Source organism: Carettochelys insculpta, chromosome 3, assembly GCF_033958435.1.
Source record: "Carettochelys insculpta isolate YL-2023 chromosome 3, ASM3395843v1, whole genome shotgun sequence".
In the NCBI taxonomy this organism is placed as follows: domain Eukaryota; kingdom Metazoa; phylum Chordata; order Testudines; family Carettochelyidae; genus Carettochelys; species Carettochelys insculpta.
Window position 1 is genome coordinate 91,357,534 of NC_134139.1, and position 18,641 is coordinate 91,376,174.

Genomic DNA, 18,641 nt, shown 5'->3' on the forward strand with positions numbered 1-18,641 from the left:
CAGAAGTCTAGGGCTGCACGCAGTTTGTGTGAGGAATCATATGCTTGACTGGTAAAGAAGTTTACTGAGACTACCATACAAACGGTTTCTTTGCCTGTGCAAATGGCCAGATGTGCTTATAAGTGTAGATATGCAAAAAATTTAGACAGCCCTTCAGTGCAATTGTGCATGCAAATTTGATGCGTAAATGTAGGTAGATTTTAGATGGAGTTGGGACCAAAAACAAAAACCCAACCCCACAAACTTGTTTCTGCCAAAGTTAGGAGTATTTGCAGATTGCCTACTGAGCACGCACGGCAAGTGTGTACTTTGTCTTTTGATATTCTAAAAAATATAGTTGCAGGGTTCCTTCCATGTAGAAGCAGTAAGACAAACCTCGATTCTCAATGTTTGGAGGCCACTAACTCTTGCCTCCTAATCTGTTTGTAATTGTGCAGAAGCTTATCCACAGGCAGAGTTAATGAAAATATCTACTTTTTTTTTAAATCACTATGAAATTTACAAGTTCTCTTATCTTTAGTAAATGACAAACATGTTTTCCAACAGTCCAAAAAAGGGGCATGCATTTATTTTTCTTCACACTTTCCAAACGTTTGCCTGCCCATAATTTAATATGTCTGACATGGTTTATTTCAAGTGGCCCAAGAAATACATTAATCAGATTCTGAATAAATAAATATAATTTCAGCCCGGAAGAATTATTTTGCAAAAGCTAGAAGGCATTTGTTCGTAGTGGTTTTCTTCTAAATAAAGTGAGAACAGGACAACTGCTCTGAGCACATTTCTGCTTTTAGACAACTCAGTTTGATCTGCCCTTTGAAAATGTCTCTCAAATTATTGACAATAGGTGAGAACACAAATTGCCAATAGCTATGATTTTTATTCTGCTAATCAGGGACACAAAAGACGATATTCTAAAAATGCTCTATTTCATTTAACAGTTTTGGAAGAGGCTGATATATGTCATTCTGAATTGTTGCAGTCATTTCATTATTACTATTATTACAACTAAGTATCAACCATCTATTTTTTCATAAAAGTTTTGTAAATATGTGAAAACCATTCTTCTCATAAGATCTGAATATACAACTTTGAAACAATGAAGTTATTTCAAGTGAACAGAAACATCTAAGATAGTCATACAGGTTTATTCACAGCATTATTAACTACTTTACCAAGCCAGAGATATGTGACCAGTCTGAGGGAACAAAACAAAACCCAAAACAAATCACCCTGTCTGCCAATAAAATATGTCTTTAAGAAAAGTGACTAAATTCTATTTTACTCTGGTCTTTTCTATTATCTGTTAAATCTCTGATCTGAAAAAAATCTCTCTCTCTTACTCTCACACACAAACATATCTAATATGCAAGTGATTGATTAGTTTTGGGAAACACTTTCCTCTGATGATACTCAAAAGATTTAGAGCAGCTTAAAGGCAGATTACATTAATCTCAAAGACAGCCTTAAAGTGGGAGTGCCTTCTTTGGTGACATGTCACCTTTTTTTTTTTTTTTTAAGCAAAATAAAATGTGTAATGCATGAAAAGAATCTATGAAAAATGCCCAGGAAAGACAGATAAACTGGCAATTGCACTCTTACATTTTCAATTACTATAAACTATAACGTACAAAATACATTTTTGAGAGCTCTGACTTCTGAATAAAAATAAAAGAAAATAAACAAAGGCATGGAACACAAAACACAGCTTATATTAAATTAATGTTTGGAGGACTTGATCCTTGGCATTTCTCAATATAGTAACATTTCAGTGAACATCATGAGTACAAGGAATTAGACCTCAAAGCAATTAAACACAGCTAAATCTAACAAGCAGCAATCATGCTGCATCCTCAGATTTTTCAGGGTCTTCTATTCTTCTGTCAACAATACGCCTACATATTGCAGAAACAACAATTGCCAAGGTTACATTCCACTGCCACATAAACAATATTTTAACATGGGTTGGAAACAGACACAGAATGTGTTAAAAAGTTTAACTTTTATTATAAAAAAAAAAATAAAGGGGAGCAGTTATTAAGGGTATAAACTGGGCATCTCATAGAAAGGAAAACTGCCAAAGCTACAGAATTGCCAAGAACGGATGAATTTAAGCGTTTGCTTATTTTATACAATTTCTTAGAGCATAATCAATAAGTTTCCTTTTCTGTAACTAAGTAACGCATTCTCTTCCTGCTATCTCATGAATTTTAGATTGATGGACTGACCTAAAACTACTTCTGTACTTTAATTTATCTGTCCCCAGACTAAAACAATGAATGAAAGATTGTTCGTGTCAATGTAGTACACATAACAAACAATATTTTCTTGCCCCAAGTTAGTGTGCACTACTGAAATTCATTTGGATACCCTCTTCAGTGCATTCAGTGCATAAAAGATTATCCTTATCTCTTTGGTTGTTTACAAGAGAGAGGATATAGAATGAAAAATTTTTAAAAAGTGCAAATATAAAATTTAATAAGCAAACATATTAATTTATGTTAAGAATTTAGTTTAAGATTGCTGTTTACTTACCTGCTTTAGGAAAATTTCAAGCAAAGTTCAAAGGATGCTGCTTCCACAAATCAAGTGATTACATCTACATCTGTTATCTGTTAGGAAATGAGCATCTCTCTCTCTCTCTCTCTCTCTCTCTGTCTCCACCCTACCAATAAAATAATCCCCAAAATGACTGTTGTTCCAAGGTATGTTCAGAACCACCTACCACCACCAATGTCTTCTTCACAATGCTCTACATGCATATGTAGCCTCCTCTCACCCCCATACTTCTGTAAAATTACATAATACTGAAATATCCTTACCACTGTACTTCCATACAAATGCATCAAATTAGCATACACAGATATGTGAGGCAAAGAAAAAACAGCAAAAACAGATATTACACCTTCAGAGGATCACTATTTTCTGACACTAGCTTTTATTTAGTAGTGCCTATTGTTCATGGGGTGATCAGTCCTAAACAAAAACCACTTCTTTTTGTTCCCAATCACCAAACGTGCACAACATTGCTACTTTCTAATGTACTGTTTTTAAAATCCTACTTGTGTTAGAAACATCGACAAAATCATACGAAGAGCTCTGACAGTAATAGGCACCCACCAACTGAAAGAAGGCAATCAATTATAAACCATTTGCAAAAATTGTAGGGCTGTCAAAGACACGTTTACAGCTGTGGTTCATCAAATCCAACTGCATCTTATTGCCAAACCATTTTTTCACTACATCTAAAAAGCTAGGACACCCTCCGTTACCTCTTAAAAACAACATTAGTGTTACTGTATTCCAATCAAAGAATCCAACTGCAACACGAGCTAGGAAATAACTTAACACATTATGCACCGGAACAACTGGTAGATACTACAGAGATTTTAGGATGGAGAGTTGCCATGGAGCAAACCTGTGTGATCCCTTCTAGCTCTTCTGCAATTAGCAATGGCACATAATTTAGCAGTTCAGAATAGCTTGTCCCCTCCAATAACTACTATAAATGAATTGCCCTCTGTGTATCAATATCCTGCTGAATTCTACTTCCCATTTTCTGGCATAGTCAAAAAAGACATCAGGAATGGTTTTGACAAACAAGTCTGTTCCTTTTCTGTTGGCAACTAAATGTGTCTTGTTTTTCTACAAAGATAAATCAAAAGTACAGAAACGTCTTTCTTCAAGCAGCCTGGGGTCTTATTTGCATGTTTCTCTGTCTTCCAGAACCACTGCTCTCCCTTCTCTAACACACACTCCCTAGGTAAGATTACAGCAGATGGGTATGCCAGGAGAAGTGAGAGAGTGATACATGGGGTACAAATAGCCTCCCCTGGATACTAGGATGCATCAGACCAAAGGCACGCATGGTTAGCACCTCTCCTAAATGGGCACTAAAGCTGGATTCAGAAAGCAACAGACATTGCCGTAAAAGGATGTAGCAGTTGTTTTGCTCCCCAAACTACAATGCATCCCAAGGCCCCTAGCAGGACACTATACCTCCACGTTGCCCCAAGTGAAACAACTAAGTGGTTTAAGGGGCAAATCTACTCACTGGTTCCATGGCCATGAACATTCCTTAGTAATCAAATTGGTGTACTACCTGACCGAGACGAGAAACTGGCTCTGCCGTGCCATGCAACCCCTGCAATACACATGGCTCAGTTCTGCAAGGTTTCCTTGCACAGCAATGCACCAATGATAGGTAGGATAGCACCTGCAGCACAGAGCATTCCACCTTCCAACCCCTGGTTGGGCTGCAGAAGGCCCATAGAGACTATGCCATCCACTGGGCTGAAGCAGGCTAGACAGGAATTCCAGAAGTTAAAGCGAATTCCCGTGCCCTGTCCACCTGCACAGTGCCTGGCCCACCTACACTGCACAAGGCCTGGGCTACAGCCCAGAGGTACAATATACCCTATCAACATTCCCTGTAAGATAAGCACTTGGGCAGCTGCCCAGGAGAGATTCAGGTGCCACCCAGCTGATTAACAGAGCACCCACAGCCAGCAGCAGGTGTTTCTATGGTAGTGCACACGTGCACATGCCTTGGTGCACACAACAAAATTTATTCTGCCCATGGATGGAAAACCGTAGAGGAAACCATAATCTCATTACCTGTATTCTTCTCAGAGGTTTGTTTTCATTCATTTCCTGCTCTTTTACTAAAACTAGCACAAACAACATCATCTCATTTTAGCTTCCCAGAAGTACAATATAATGGTGACATTCAACATCTCCTTTTAGATATGCCACTCTCATCAGCAAAACAGCAAACTTCCTTTGGCAAAGCTGCAAGGTTCAACTCAACCAAGTCCACAGAAGAGGAAACCACCATTCTTCAGGGCATTGTGTGATACCTAGTAGTCCTTTACTGCTCTTGTCATGGCAACAAAAACACAAAACATCTCTATCAAGATTAACACGTCCAAAGATGACCCGATTTTGGGGGCCCAGGAAGAGAAACCTAAAAGAAATGCTGTGCACCCAAAATTTGAGTTGAATGCATTAACAGAAATGGTGAGCGCTTGAAACTTCTTAAAAAAAGAAAATCAGATCCCTTTGTGATGGTCAGGCAAAACAAAAAATAAAACAAAACAAAAAAGAACCACTGGCCTCTTTCACAGTAACCTAAGTCCGTGGTTTTCAACCAGCATGACGTGGCACACTGCTGTGCTGTGAAAACTGCCTTAGTGTGCCATGAAATGTCATCAATTTCCCCTCACAGTGGCTCTTTGCAGAGCCACCTTGTGGGAAAAGATGGCCTTGCACAAGCTGCGGCTCAAGCAGCAAGGCTGCCTGAGTCCCTGATGACGTGGGGTTTGTCATTTCTCCCCCCCCTTCCCCTCACCCCACCCCTGGGCACTGTGGCTCTTTGCAGAGGCACTGTGAGGAAAAATGCTGACCCCATACCCGAAGCACTCCGTTTGCACTGGAAGGCAGTTGAAATGCTGCTTCCTGGCCTAAATGAGCTAGCGGGGAGCATGCCCCTACTCCCTGCTGTGGCAGGTGGGGAGGGAAGGAGAGTGGGAGCCTGTTGAAGCTGGGACGCTGTTTAAATGCTGCTTCCTGGCTCCAACAGGCTGGTGGGGAGGGAAGCCCGCTTTCAGTGGTGACTCATTTACTTACTATCCCTAGCATCGTGTTGAGCAGATTTTGAAAAAGTGTCTGTGCTCACTGTCTAAGATGGTGTATTCTGTGGTGGACTGGAAACATAAATGCATTTGATTTTTTGTTTAGCTTGGCGTATGCACTACAAACCTCTCTAGTGCGACTATAAACTTAATAAATGTAAATAAATGCAACATTTATGAGCGTCAATTCAGACGAAAAAAGTGGACGTGCCATGAAATTGTTTGTCTCATTTAAGTGTGCTGTATTACTGAAAAGGTTGGGAACAATGCTCTAAGTAACAGTTGCTGTGGTCACTTCAGCCCTAAAAAGTTATAAAAACTATTTGGAACAACAGCACAAAAATAAGAATGTTAACAGATATTCACAGCACAGGTGATGAACTTAGAAGGCATAGATCAGGCAGTGATGAGAATGCTAAGTTATCTTCTCTTGAGCTCTAGGCTCAAACCCCACCTTTAGGTGACTTGTTGAGATAAATTTGGTGAATTGTATCTTATGCCCATTTGTTCACATGGCAACACCACTGGAGATAAGCCATTATGCCCCTGGGATGTTACAGGTCATGGCTGGCCTCAAGATATTATTATTAGTCCTCCAGAATCATAAGTAGTGTATTAATTCACTAAGAAAAATTAAAAAACTGGCATATACTCAACACCCCTTTTTGGCAAGCCCCAGAATGTCTCATTAAAATTATTCTAATTTGTTTATTATTGCTAGGTCTGAGATAGGCTCTTAGTCCTACCCTGAACGGTGGGTCAGTCTTCTGCTTGCATGGCACTTGATCCAAGGTGCCATCAGTACTGCTCCTCTTCAGGCCAGCGGTGACATCTGGTACGTTGCTAAAATCTGCATTTGGAGGAAAACCAGTTACACATGATGAGAGGGAGCAGAATTAATTTGTTGTCATTTGTCAATTCTCTCCGCTTGTAGTGGGGTCATTTTAGGCAAAGAGATGATATATAGGGAAAACTACTGTATAACACCACAAAAAAAGGAATGGAAAAACTTCACAGTAGAAGCTCTGCTTTTAAAAATGCAGCTGGGTAAGAGGGAACACCTGAAGTAACACACACGTTTGATCTGCAAAAATAAGCCTCTTAGTTCTTGCTAAATGGCATGCTTACTGATGAAGTCTCAGTTGTCTACAGCGCAGCAGTCTTTGCCAGTTGATGGGGAGGGACAATCAGACATGATGAAGTGTACAAAACCACTCTCTTTGGACGAACATGCTGTTCTAGGACATGACTTGGTTTTAAATTCCTTAATGGATCAAAAAGTGAATCTCGTCTTGGAAAAAGTAACTTTTGTTGGCCTTTAGCTCCCTCACCATTTTCATCACTTGCATCATGTTCAGTGCCTATATAGTGTAATGCACAACAATCAGCAGGTGCTGCCCTAGTACTATCTTGTCTCAGTACTTGTCTACACTTCAAGGGCAGAAGCAACAGCTGCTCCGATGCAGCAGTACCAGTGTAGAACTGAAGAGAAAGCCCTGTCTGCACCAATGGTGGGCCAACAGAGGAACTGCACCTCCATGTGAGGCAGTAGCTAGGTCGGGATGGGGAACCTTTTCTGGGCAGAAGCCACTGAACTGCAGACAAATCAGTCAGGGGCCACAAAAGTGACCCAAAAAAAAAATCCAGTCATTCAGAGCAGCAGTAGAAGCCCCCAGGCTGGCTGCAAGGCCACTGCTGCTCCGCCTCCCTTTCCCTTGGAGGAACAGCAGTGAGCTGCAGGGGAGCCTGGAACTGCTTCCTGCCCCCGGCCCCTACCCCCAGCGGAGCCCGAAGTCTGCATCCAGACCATGGTTTGCCTGATCCAGCCTGGAGGCTCAGAGCTGCAAACCCTCTACTCCACTGCAGGATGGATGTTACGGAGAAGAGACTGACTGTGGGCTGATGACTCCCCACTCTAAGAGAGGTTGGCAGGAGAAGCCCTGCCTCTGACACGGGGCAGTCTACGCTGGGAGTTAGCTTGTTGTAACTGTAACTCAAAAGCATGAAAAACGCACAGCCCCAAGCAATGTAGTTATACCCACATAATTTGCTAGTGTAGACCAAGCCTTAAGCAGTGAAGCAATTAAATCACTCCTCTATGCATTCCAGATTTGAGTGGGACTCCACACTGCGAGGGCCAGATGCCTTTGTAAGATCAGGACCTCAGTTAAATATCTGCTCAGGGAGGGACTGTCCCCTCAACTGATGTAGAAAATGCTCATTATACTAATTGGTGCTGTACAGAAAAGTTAAATAGAATACCTCAGGTAAATAATGAAGGAAGAAAAAAAAACTGTAAAAAAAAGTAAAAGATAAAATTAAATGAGAAATAGATAACATTATCAGAACAAATAACTACGCAAGGATCAAAATTCCAACCAAAAATAAAGTACAAGGAAAATAGAGCAGTCAGGCAGAAACATTCCAAGAGACACACAGTTTCTCATCCTCATCAGTTTGAACAGTCTGCCACTTTCGCCACTTCCTTTCACCTGAGTTCAGTCTTTGGAGTTTCCAGACTTTCTTCAGTGCAATGACTGTCGCCTCAAATATTTACGTAGCATTTACAGTTAGTACAACATGACTGGACTGTGGTTAACAGCACAGGGTGTAACCGCAATTTAAATTTGAAATCAACATAATTATTTTTCAAAAGTTACAAAAAATTTTCACTCCCAGGGAAGGAACCATGTTTGGAACATTACACAACATTCTGTAAGTTAGATACCATGCTAACACAGGGAAGGAAGGAGATGGTCTATTGGCTAGTCTTAAATTTGTATCCTCGTATTTCTGCCTTTTACACTGAAAGTAAAATATCCTTTGATAGTGCTCCTGTGTGCCATCAGAACTGGCCCCCTAAGGTCAGATATACAGCTGTGACATCAGCTCCAGGGCTGAAAGTTGCATATATCTCCCTCACCCTCCTGATCCCAGAAGAAAATTCTCTTGGAGAGTATCATGTGCATGGAGAAGATGGTCTTTAATATTCAAGTTATCTCCGCTTGCAGAAAAAAGTTTCTGCATCAAATGGAACCTGAAGTAAACAATGAAATGCGAACTAAACAACCTAAAATTTGTACTTAGCAGTTCTCAGCATCCACAGTTACCAACAACTCCTATGGGTGCTCTGCACATCTTGGGATTTGGCCCAATATGCACAAATGTTTTGATAAGCTCCCTTCCTAATTATATTACTTATGCTATGTTTTGTCATGCTGGCAGGCAGATCCATGACTCACCATCATTCAAGAGAAATGATAATGTAACCACCACTAGAATTCAAAAGGAAATATGCTTCCTAAGTCAGCTGCTTACTGCTAATTATTCAATTAAAGCAGGGCAGATAGTGTAGAGATGGCATAGTCAATGAGACACACAAATGCATGCATGGTGTCCAAAAATTCCATACATGTAAGGCAATTTCAGTACTTGTAACTCTGCTTATACATATACATATACATACACACACACAAGTCAATATGGAAGGTATTCTAAAGACTGAGAGTTAAGGTACAATGGAAGCATATCCCTGGCAGACATCAGAGGCAGCAACATTCTTATATTACATTGCAAGAGAGGAAAGCAAAGGAAAGCAAGTTAAATATGTCAACATAGCTAGCCTGCCAATGACTTCATCTACCATAAAGAAACCATCAACCAATGCAAATGTCACCCATCTCCTTTGCCTGTTTAATTAGCAAAGAAGTCTTAATTACATTCCAGTCAGTGCTGCTTTTAATCAACCCCACCTCCCACTGCAAGTGAAGAGAAAATTATCAAGGGAAGCAAGAAGTGACAGGAAAACTTGTCTCTAACTATCAGCCTGTTAGAATCTTTCCTTTCCCCAGCTTGTTCTATTTTAAATTTTCAGACCAATCCAAAAAACATCTAACACACTCATCATCCACACTTGAGTGTTATCAAAGGTCAAAAGGATTGTAGCTGGTGAAGTTGCCTCCTATTCCAAAGGAATGTTAGGGTGTTTCAACCTGACACTCTACTGACACCATCAATTGATGGAAAAACTTCAACAAACTCAGTACAAAAAAAAGGAACAGATGGCACAGCAAAATTAGATGTACCCAGTCTCCCCCTCTGAAGAGGCTTGGAATGGTACAGAGATAGCATGCTCTGCTTTGGGGAGTGGGAGAGGTTCTGTGCATTGCGTCACGCCAGCCTCCTCCCGTCGGATTCAGAAGCAGTCCTCTCCTGACAAACTTCAGGCACAGTCCTCACCTTGGCAAGAACATGATGAATACAACGAAATGCCTCAGTGTTGGAGAGTGTAAAATAGGAGATCTGGGGGTGATTTGAAGGGGGAGTTGTAGAGGGCTCCTTCCCAGGGAAAGAAGGGGATATGGCATATTCTTAATCCAGCAAGGTTAGCAAGCCTGTTATTCCTTAAAAATAAATGCTAAAGTGTTGAAAAGATTTTTTTAAAGGAAATTATCTAACTCCTCAACTGCTCCTGAAGAATCATCATCGGCTTGAGTGTTTTCCTCTGATGGGCTTTGTAACTAAGCACATTTTGTTCTCCTTCTCCTCTTATATTTCCTCTTCAACAGAAACCCTATCTTCCTCTCTGCTCTTGCAAAACAGATGAAATTTGGGGAGGTGAAGAACAAGCAAACAAAAACTCATACACCTACTCTAAACCAATCCTCATCTACTGGGGTAGGGAGAAGAGCAGAAGACTCATGAAATAGACTAGGAATCTCACCAGAAAGACTTTTCGTCACTTGCGTATTACTCAAAACTCAGGAAGTTTAAAAAAAAATTACTGAGACCAAAGAACCTGATTCTCCTCTTTCACTGATGCAGGGTGGTGCAGTGTATGATGATCATGCCACTGACACTTGCTTTCTTACTCTTTGGGGCTTCCCACTACCCTGTCCTGCTGGGCCAGATCCTTTGGTCTCCCTACAGCCACAGCGCAAAGTTGAGTTACCACGGCCCTGCAAAGCAATACAGACACTGCTTTATCGCAGCTCTTGGAGGATGCCATCCTAGGGCACAGCACCCAGGAAATCAACGCCCAAGAGAGATCATACCCCAAATAAATCTGTCTCTGTCTGTGACAAAGTTTCTCAGAGGGAAGGCTCATTTTGTAAGCCCCCTTTATTAAAAAAAAGGGAGATGTGCACAGTGGTGGCCACCCCCATGTAATAATTACTTACACTGAGCTGGTTTATAAACAAAAGAGTTTTATTAAGCAAAAACAGTAGGATTTAAGTGGCTATAAGTGAAAAGAGACAGCTCAAAGCAAGTTACCACATTAAAATAAAAAAAAGGCATCACTGTTTCTATTCCACTAAGTAGGCAAATGCAAAGTTGGTCACTGTGCTTCCTCGACCCTGAGTGGACTGAGTGCCTAGCCAGTTCCTCAAGAAAACTTAGAGCAGCGTGTGAGCAGCTTAAAGTTACACTGCCTGCCAGAAACCCAGGGTATTGGTACCATAGCCCAGAATCTGCAGGAAGCATGCACATCCCATCCATATTCTGGCTCCATCCCATATACTATTAGCATAGGGAGTGGAAGGAGAATAGTGTAATAATTGCTACATAAGCTCTACTCCATTGAAGGATTCATGGGGTGATACTGTCAGGGATGATAACACCACCCCTATGCACAGATACTGCCGGTATCCCACAGCAAAACAGCTATACTGCACCACAGTATCTCGTGAGATGTGAGACATGGCAGAGCAATATGTCTACAAAAAGGCACTGTTTGGAGGTATGGTTCCAGCAAATTTATTTGCAACTTAGCAAAATTATTATACAGCACATTAAAAATTAGTAGCCTCAGTCTGTTGGGCAGGAAACAATCACTTTCATTAGTTTCTTGATGATTGTGCATACTTTAGACCATGCTCATAACATAGCCAATATTTAGCATTTGATTCATTCTCTCTCTGTGGCTTCAAGCATGACACACAATTTCCGTAATGTGGAAATCAGAAACGACTTTTGTGTAAAGACACTAATTCAGGCATATGGAAAGTAACATGGTCAGTTATGAAAACCTGCAATTCCTCTTATTCGTTTAGCAAATGTTACTGCCAAGAGAAAGGCAAGGTTCCAAAAATCTGGAAAGAATATTTCCAAGGTCTCTGGCAAAAGTCATTGCATGGCCTGAGGCAAATCTCAGGAAGGTACATAGCCTGGGTGGTCTTCATTCTAAAACAGCTATTGGAAAAGAGTCAGGGAGTGATAGACGAAGCTTTCCACCATAACTTGCAGAGCAGAAATATCAATGTGGTGAACTCTAACAATGATCCCCTTGGAGAACAGAATTCATAAACTTCAGTTAAATAGTTCAGCCTGACAGGCAACTGCATATGCTTCTTTATCTTAATCTACTGAAAACTAAAACTATTTCCTCTTTTCAACAGTAGAAACTCTTTTGAAGTAAAATTACAATAATTTAAACGACCATATTTGCTTTGAATAAAAGCATGCATCTTCTTAACTTTCTTCCAAATTATAACCCTGTCACCTACCTGAATCTGCATTTCAATAGGGGGACAAGCAAAGGTGACATTTGCTCCAAAAGAATTTCTTATGGAGTAATTTACATAAAAACATTTTATTTTCTTACAGAAAATATTTCAGTTTTACAAAGACTCACTAAATTATTTGGGGGCCAATTTGATACAGGCAAAACTTGGTAACATTAATGAGTTTGGTCTGTATCGGGCTTGAAGAATCAGGCTTTTAACTTCTTTGGTTCAGATCATTTTCCAGGCTATCTTCTTGGAGGGGGCATTCTACATGGTCTCTGCCATCCTGGATGCAGTCAGTCACCTCTACATCTTACTGCTTAGCAGCCAGAGGAAACCTTCCATGAAAACTATGATTGCAGTGGGAAGGGATGGGAAACAGAAGGCAAGGTTCTGTGGGGAGGCAACAAGCACAGGTGAAGCATTCAGCAGACAGATAATCCATAGCCTGAGGGTGCATTGACTGAGCAAAGCCCTCCTCTGCACTGGCAAATCTACTTGCAGGAGTGAAATGTGTCCAGAAATGGTGGTGATTGGAGAATACTTGACAATGAAGTTTCACTAGAGCATTGCTGGAACAGAATCAGGCAAGAGATAGAAGGCCCTAATGCTATAAACAGAAGCATGGTGCTGCCACCTGATGCCCATAGTCTTTGTCAGTCCCATGGGACCCACTGAATTGGGGGGCAGAGTATCTGCTTGATCTATGAGAAGCACATCTGTGACAGAGATGGGGCACAATCTGTTCCCGGACGGAAGATCTCATGGTGAGGATGATGGCCCTCACCTCAAGTCCTAACCTACAGGAGAGAGTCATCATGTTCTCTGTGAAGGCAAGCCAGATGGAAAACTGACATAACCAGAAACAAAAATAATTACCCACTAAATGGAAAGAGGAGAAGCTGAGGAGTCTCCTAGAAAACTGAACATTAAACCTTACTCCACCCAAAGTCAACTATCCTTATTATTCCCACATTAAGAAGTGCATCCCTTCTTACTCTCGTGCCCTGCCAGTACACAATGCAGCATATGGAAAATTACTTATTCTGCGTGATAGCTGCTCATGATATAAACTAACAACCTTGAGAAGAGATTTAAAAGCCACAGTTCAGTATAGGTACCCTCCAGAACAGGTTTCTAACTTAAAGACAAATCTTGAGAGTCTTTGAGCTCTCTCTAAGTAAATTGCAGGAGCTCAGTAAAAAATGCAAAATTCTCAGATATGAGAACAAGTAATAAAACACAACAGTAAGTTGCCTTTTAACCCAGTTACTGCTAGTAAGTATTTCACTGTGATTTGGATTGGGGTTTCTTAGTTAAAACATACTCTTGAGAATTATTATAAAATCTTATGAATTTAATTAGTCAAAAGTAACTTTTAAAGTGGATAAGAAATTATGGAAACCAAAAAAAAAAAAAGATGGTTAGATTATAATGTTCACTGTCAAAAACTAAACTTGACAGAGAATGTTACAATTTTCAAGAGAAAATAAATCAATTCAGTTAATGCCTGGCTTTCTTACCATTTTTTTTTCAAAGACAAAATTTTATACTAGTTCTACAATTATGTGGGCAAACCAAATTATGGATCCTTAAATGCAGATCCTGAGTAATCTTCTATCAAGTTTACCTGCTAATGGAATCATAGATCTGTTCACATTAGTTCAACCAAACAAAGTCAAAGGAGATGTCAGAATTTACACAGGGTTACTTAATCATCAAAGAACTGACAATTCAGTCCAAAACTATCTTACCAAGGTGATACTCATACGCCAAGCTTTGCCCGCTGTACATGCACAAAACAATCACACATAATAGTAAAGTAATAACTTCAGAGTCTGAAATAATTTCTCGTGTTACTTTAAGCAAAGGCTCAAACAGGAGGTAAACATATAGCTTACAAGCCAATTCAAAGCTGCTTCTTCCTTTTGTCTAACAAAATGTCTGTTCTGTTGACCACAACATCTGTGTGGTTTCTGGGCTGAACTCTTTAAAATACTCAGTTTCTCACAGCTTACTGATGCTGTGGGGAAGCACAGTCCCCTTGTACAAACAGTAGCAGGCTGTTAGCATCATGAGTTTCTCCAATGTCACACTCACTCACTGAGTTGGTGTAACAAGCGCATATAAGAGATTAGAGTCATGCAGCAAGTTCTAAGATACATATTTTAAGTCATGTTTTAAGGTACATATTTTAGTCATGCAGCAAATTTAGATTTATAAATATATTCTGAGAAGGATTCAGCCTTGCTTTAAAAAACTGCTGCTTTGGTAAACAGTACATGTATAAAAGTTATTTGCTACTTATCAGTTGGAGCTCACAGAAAGGCAAGTTCTCTAACTCAGTTTCACAGCTGAAATGAACAGTTACTCAAAACAAAGTTCATTCAGGTAGCTCATTTCATGTGTTATGATAGCTCAATTCCAGTTCTCATTCCAGATTTCACAGTGGTTTCCTTAGATAGGATTTAAAAGACAAAGTTCACAGGCAGTTTGTCAGCAATAAGATTTTAGCTGTTACCAAGGTGAAGGCGCTCTTGCAGGTTGTATGGTGGAAGTCCTGCTCCCAGTCTCTCCCATCCAGAGGTTCTGGCTTCACCAAGAAACAGGTTGAACAATACAAGGCATTTTATATATTTTCTGTCGGGTGGCTTGGCCTGGCTCCTCTTCTTGAAAAAGGGCCAATGAGAAAGTAACCAGGGCTGCTTCTAATGAAGATTTGAAACCTCCAGCTGTGTCCCTTTTAATCATCCGAAGAGAAAACAATGCGTCTTTTATATGGCTTGTTGCAACATCAAATCGGCAAAGTTTCTGTGGAAAGCATCTTGTGTCATACCAGTTTGTGTAAGACATGTTGGTCCATGCATTAAACACCTAGTGGCTTTGCTCTAGTCAGCATCCTATTTCAGCAAGTTATTTTCTATAGGTCTGTCACAGTTTGTTCCAACTTTGCACAACTCTGTGTTGTTGTTTTTTTTTTTTTTACTTTTTTCACCATTTTTATCTGTCTGCAAACGTATCAGTTTTGAAGCTAGAACAATCTTTATGTAATGCCTTTTCACACTCCCTGATGGTGAGATTTGTTTCAGAGAGGTAATTGTGTAAGTTTGTTTGAGTAAAGACGAGGAGGAGTCCTGTGGCCCCTTAAAGATTAACAACTGTAGTGGGGCATAAGCTTTCGTGGGCTGGAACATGTACGCCTCTAACAAAGTGGGCTCCAGCCCACAAAGGCTTATGCACAGATACTTTGGTTAGTCTTTAAAGTGCCTCAGGACTCCTCAGTTTTTGTGAGATATACCTTTGTCAAAGAATAGTTGTACCTATCTGTATCTAAATGATCAAGTGTCTATTTTAAATAGACAGCATGGTCCAAACTATTTTCATCTGGTTGCTTAAACAACAAATCATAGAATCATAGAACACTAGAACTGGAAGGGACCTCAAGAGGTCAGAGTTCCGTTCCCTGCCCTCCTGGCAGGACCAAGCACTGTCTGGACCATCCCCGATAGGTGTCTGTCTAGTTTGCTCTTAAAAATCTCCAGCGATGGAAGAGATTCCACAACCTTCCTAGGTAACTTATTCTAGTGTTTTACCTCCCTGACAATTACGAAGTTCCTAACTTCCTTAAACTGAAGGGGTCTGTTACGGAGGCCTGGTCTACACTACGGGCCACCATACTTCTACATACTGCTGCATCTTGTGTGCAGAAATTTTGCCAGGGACCCCTATCCCATCAACGCCAATTACCCTTCTCATTTAGGTGGTGTACCAGGCTAATGGAAGCAAGCTCAGAGACAGATTTATCATGTCTACAACAGATGCGATAAATCAACAGCCAGTGGATCAATCACAGCAGCATCGATCCTTGGTTTAGTGTAGACATACCCTGAATGCTTTAAATGGCTCTAACTTTCTGATTGTCCAGGGAAACCAAAACACTACGCTCAACTTGATGGCATTTCTCTATTTGTCTGTGTCTCTAAACCAGTAATTTTTAAACTTTGCATCCAGTCACTTCCCACATTTTTAGGAACACTGTAGACAAACCCTATTGATACTGATAAAAACTGGAAAAGCCACTAGCACTTCCAAAAAGTTGCTCCTTGCTCTCCTTAGGAAAGCTACCTAACACAGCTGGGGGCAGATGCTTAAGCAGCAGACAGAGGCAGAGAGAGAGGATTTTGAAAGAAACTTCACTCCTCATGCCATGCACCCTGCTCCCCCAAAACCTGTTCCATGATGAGAGAGAAGGAAGGGAAATGGCACCAGCAATCTCCGTGTCCCTTTGACTCTGGTAGAAGTGGGGAGAAAAAGGAAGAGATACACAGAAATCCTTGCAGAGGGGGACTCTGGAATCCTGGTATGAAGAGAAGGGAGAGAGACACACAAACCCTAGCAGAGGGGAACACGAACACACACACACACACACACACACACACACACACACACACACACACACACACACACACACACCATGGAAACAACACTCATCTGGAGCCTGCTAGTTAAAAGGAGAATTATGATGAGGGTGTATTAGCTTGGAACAGTTTAAATGACTGCCATATGGGATAAACTTGATTCATTCTGAAAAAGCATTTGCACTGGAAAAGTTGGATAACTCACTGAGCTTGGCCAATGGGAGAAATGAAATATGTGTCACCCACAAATGATATTAGATTACATACTATAGCTTGAGATACTGCACCTCTACTATGAAGATATGGGCTTAATGTGTATGAAACAGAAAAAGATAAGAGGAAGTTGCTTCACACTCTAGCAAGAATTTGTGGTAAAGCCTTGACATTCAGCTGTTGTTGTTACTCAACCTACATCTCCTCTACATGAAACACAGAGATGCTGTCTGATAGGTTTTAAAAGCTTAGGCCTAAATTATGGCAAGGATTGTGGCCTTATGTCTGGATGGAAGTAACATTATACTTATAATGAGCTCCCCATTGTCTGTATCATTACTACACTGGATTTGGTAGTGTCCACGAACTGGCCTGTATACCTCATGCAGTTCCAATAGTCCAAATTAACCCCTAATGTATTTCCATTGACTTTAATGGCATTATATCAAGCATTACTAGTTTGATCCATTGTCTTCACTGTAGGTAGGTCAGAGTACCAGTTGAAACAGAACGGCATTTTCTTTCAAAAGAGATCAGAGTTGAAGGCTTGAACAGATTTACATCATACTCAATCTTTTAATGTACACATTAAACAAAAGTTAACAAGAGTTTGTCAAGTGCCAGCAGGAACTCATTAAACCACTGCTCATGGGAGAGGAAAGAAAATGCTGCGTTATAGCCTAATTCACTAGGCAACAAGGGCTTCTGTTAATCCATTTTAGGAGACGCAAACAGGAGTATTCACTTCCTAGGAATTAATGTCCCCCACCCCACACTACATGCCATTTGATTGCCACAGGCCAAAATTGTTACAAGACATCTAGAGGGCTACAAAATTAAGACTGGTGTGATGTATGGGGCAAGACCTCTCCTGTCTTAGTTCAAGCTGGGAAGCCAGTACAATGCACACTGTTCTTTAAAAGAGAGAAAGCTGTGCTAGTCTATATACTATCAATTGATATATTGATAGTATATAGACTAGCATGGCTTTCTTTCTGTTACTAATCAACATGCAAGGCACTACATTTAGCCATTTGGAGTGGAGATCCATCAACTTCTTTAAAAAAGTATTTGATATATATAAGTCTGTATGTTTTGTTGACAAAGGCTATTGTGCTTCATGCTTATTGGCACATTTAAAGAGCTTGTTTAAGGAGAAGGAGCTAAAGTGGACCAAAAAACTGATCCTCTCTATAGTCTCCTGTATATTGTCTCCCCCCTGTAGTCATGTCACAGGTATTAGATAACAGTATGCATATGCTTGTCAAATGCAACTCTCTCAGGCAGCAGGGAATCTTGGGATTGTCAGGATTTAAAACCCAAGAAGAAGTTACTCAACATGTGCAGGATGATGGTTCTCTGATGTGTGCCCCCCATAGGCAGGCCACTGTAGATGACTTAGGTATAATACCCCTTGTGAAGGGTCAGACTTTGGAGTCGTGTCTATTACATATGAAAGTGCCATGGAGCTGAAGATGGCCTTGGAGTGGAGTGCCTAGTGACCTCACAGCATTCTGCGAAAGCTTGGACTGATGCCCACATTACCACTCTACAGATCTGAAATAAGACAGCTTCAAGGAAGGCAATGGATGAGGAAACTGATCCTGTGGAATATGTACCAATGGCATCTGGAAGGGTGTCTGTTACGAACTTGATAATGTATGACACAGTTTAAGACCCAGTTGGAAAGTTTTAGGATGACACTGTTGAGTGCAATGCTATGTGTTTGACAAACATTTTTGTAATTGGGTGAGACAGTTGGCGAAAGGCTGTATGATCTTCTAGCTGGACCCTGAGTGTGCTTAGAGCTATTCCAGAATGTTTTAGGGCTACAAAACATAGCCTAAGATGTGAAGCAGACTGAAGGTAGT

At 40.6% G+C, this 18,641-nt stretch overlaps 1 protein-coding gene across 5 annotated transcripts in view; it reads right to left on the minus strand.

The window, feature by feature from the left end:
• The window catches only part of TIAM2 (TIAM Rac1 associated GEF 2), a 260,365-nt gene that overhangs the window by 40,277 nt on the left and 201,447 nt on the right, over positions 1-18,641 (minus strand). For 4 of the 5 annotated variants that reach the window (XM_074990337.1, XM_074990339.1, XM_074990336.1 and 1 more), the window contains one exon: positions 6,380-6,483. The exons of the other annotated variant lie outside the window; for it this stretch is intronic. In XM_074990337.1, coding sequence (XP_074846438.1) covers positions 6,380-6,483 — 104 coding nt within the window. The remainder of the gene's footprint in view (positions 1-6,379; positions 6,484-18,641) is intronic. 5 annotated transcript variants of the gene reach the window in all.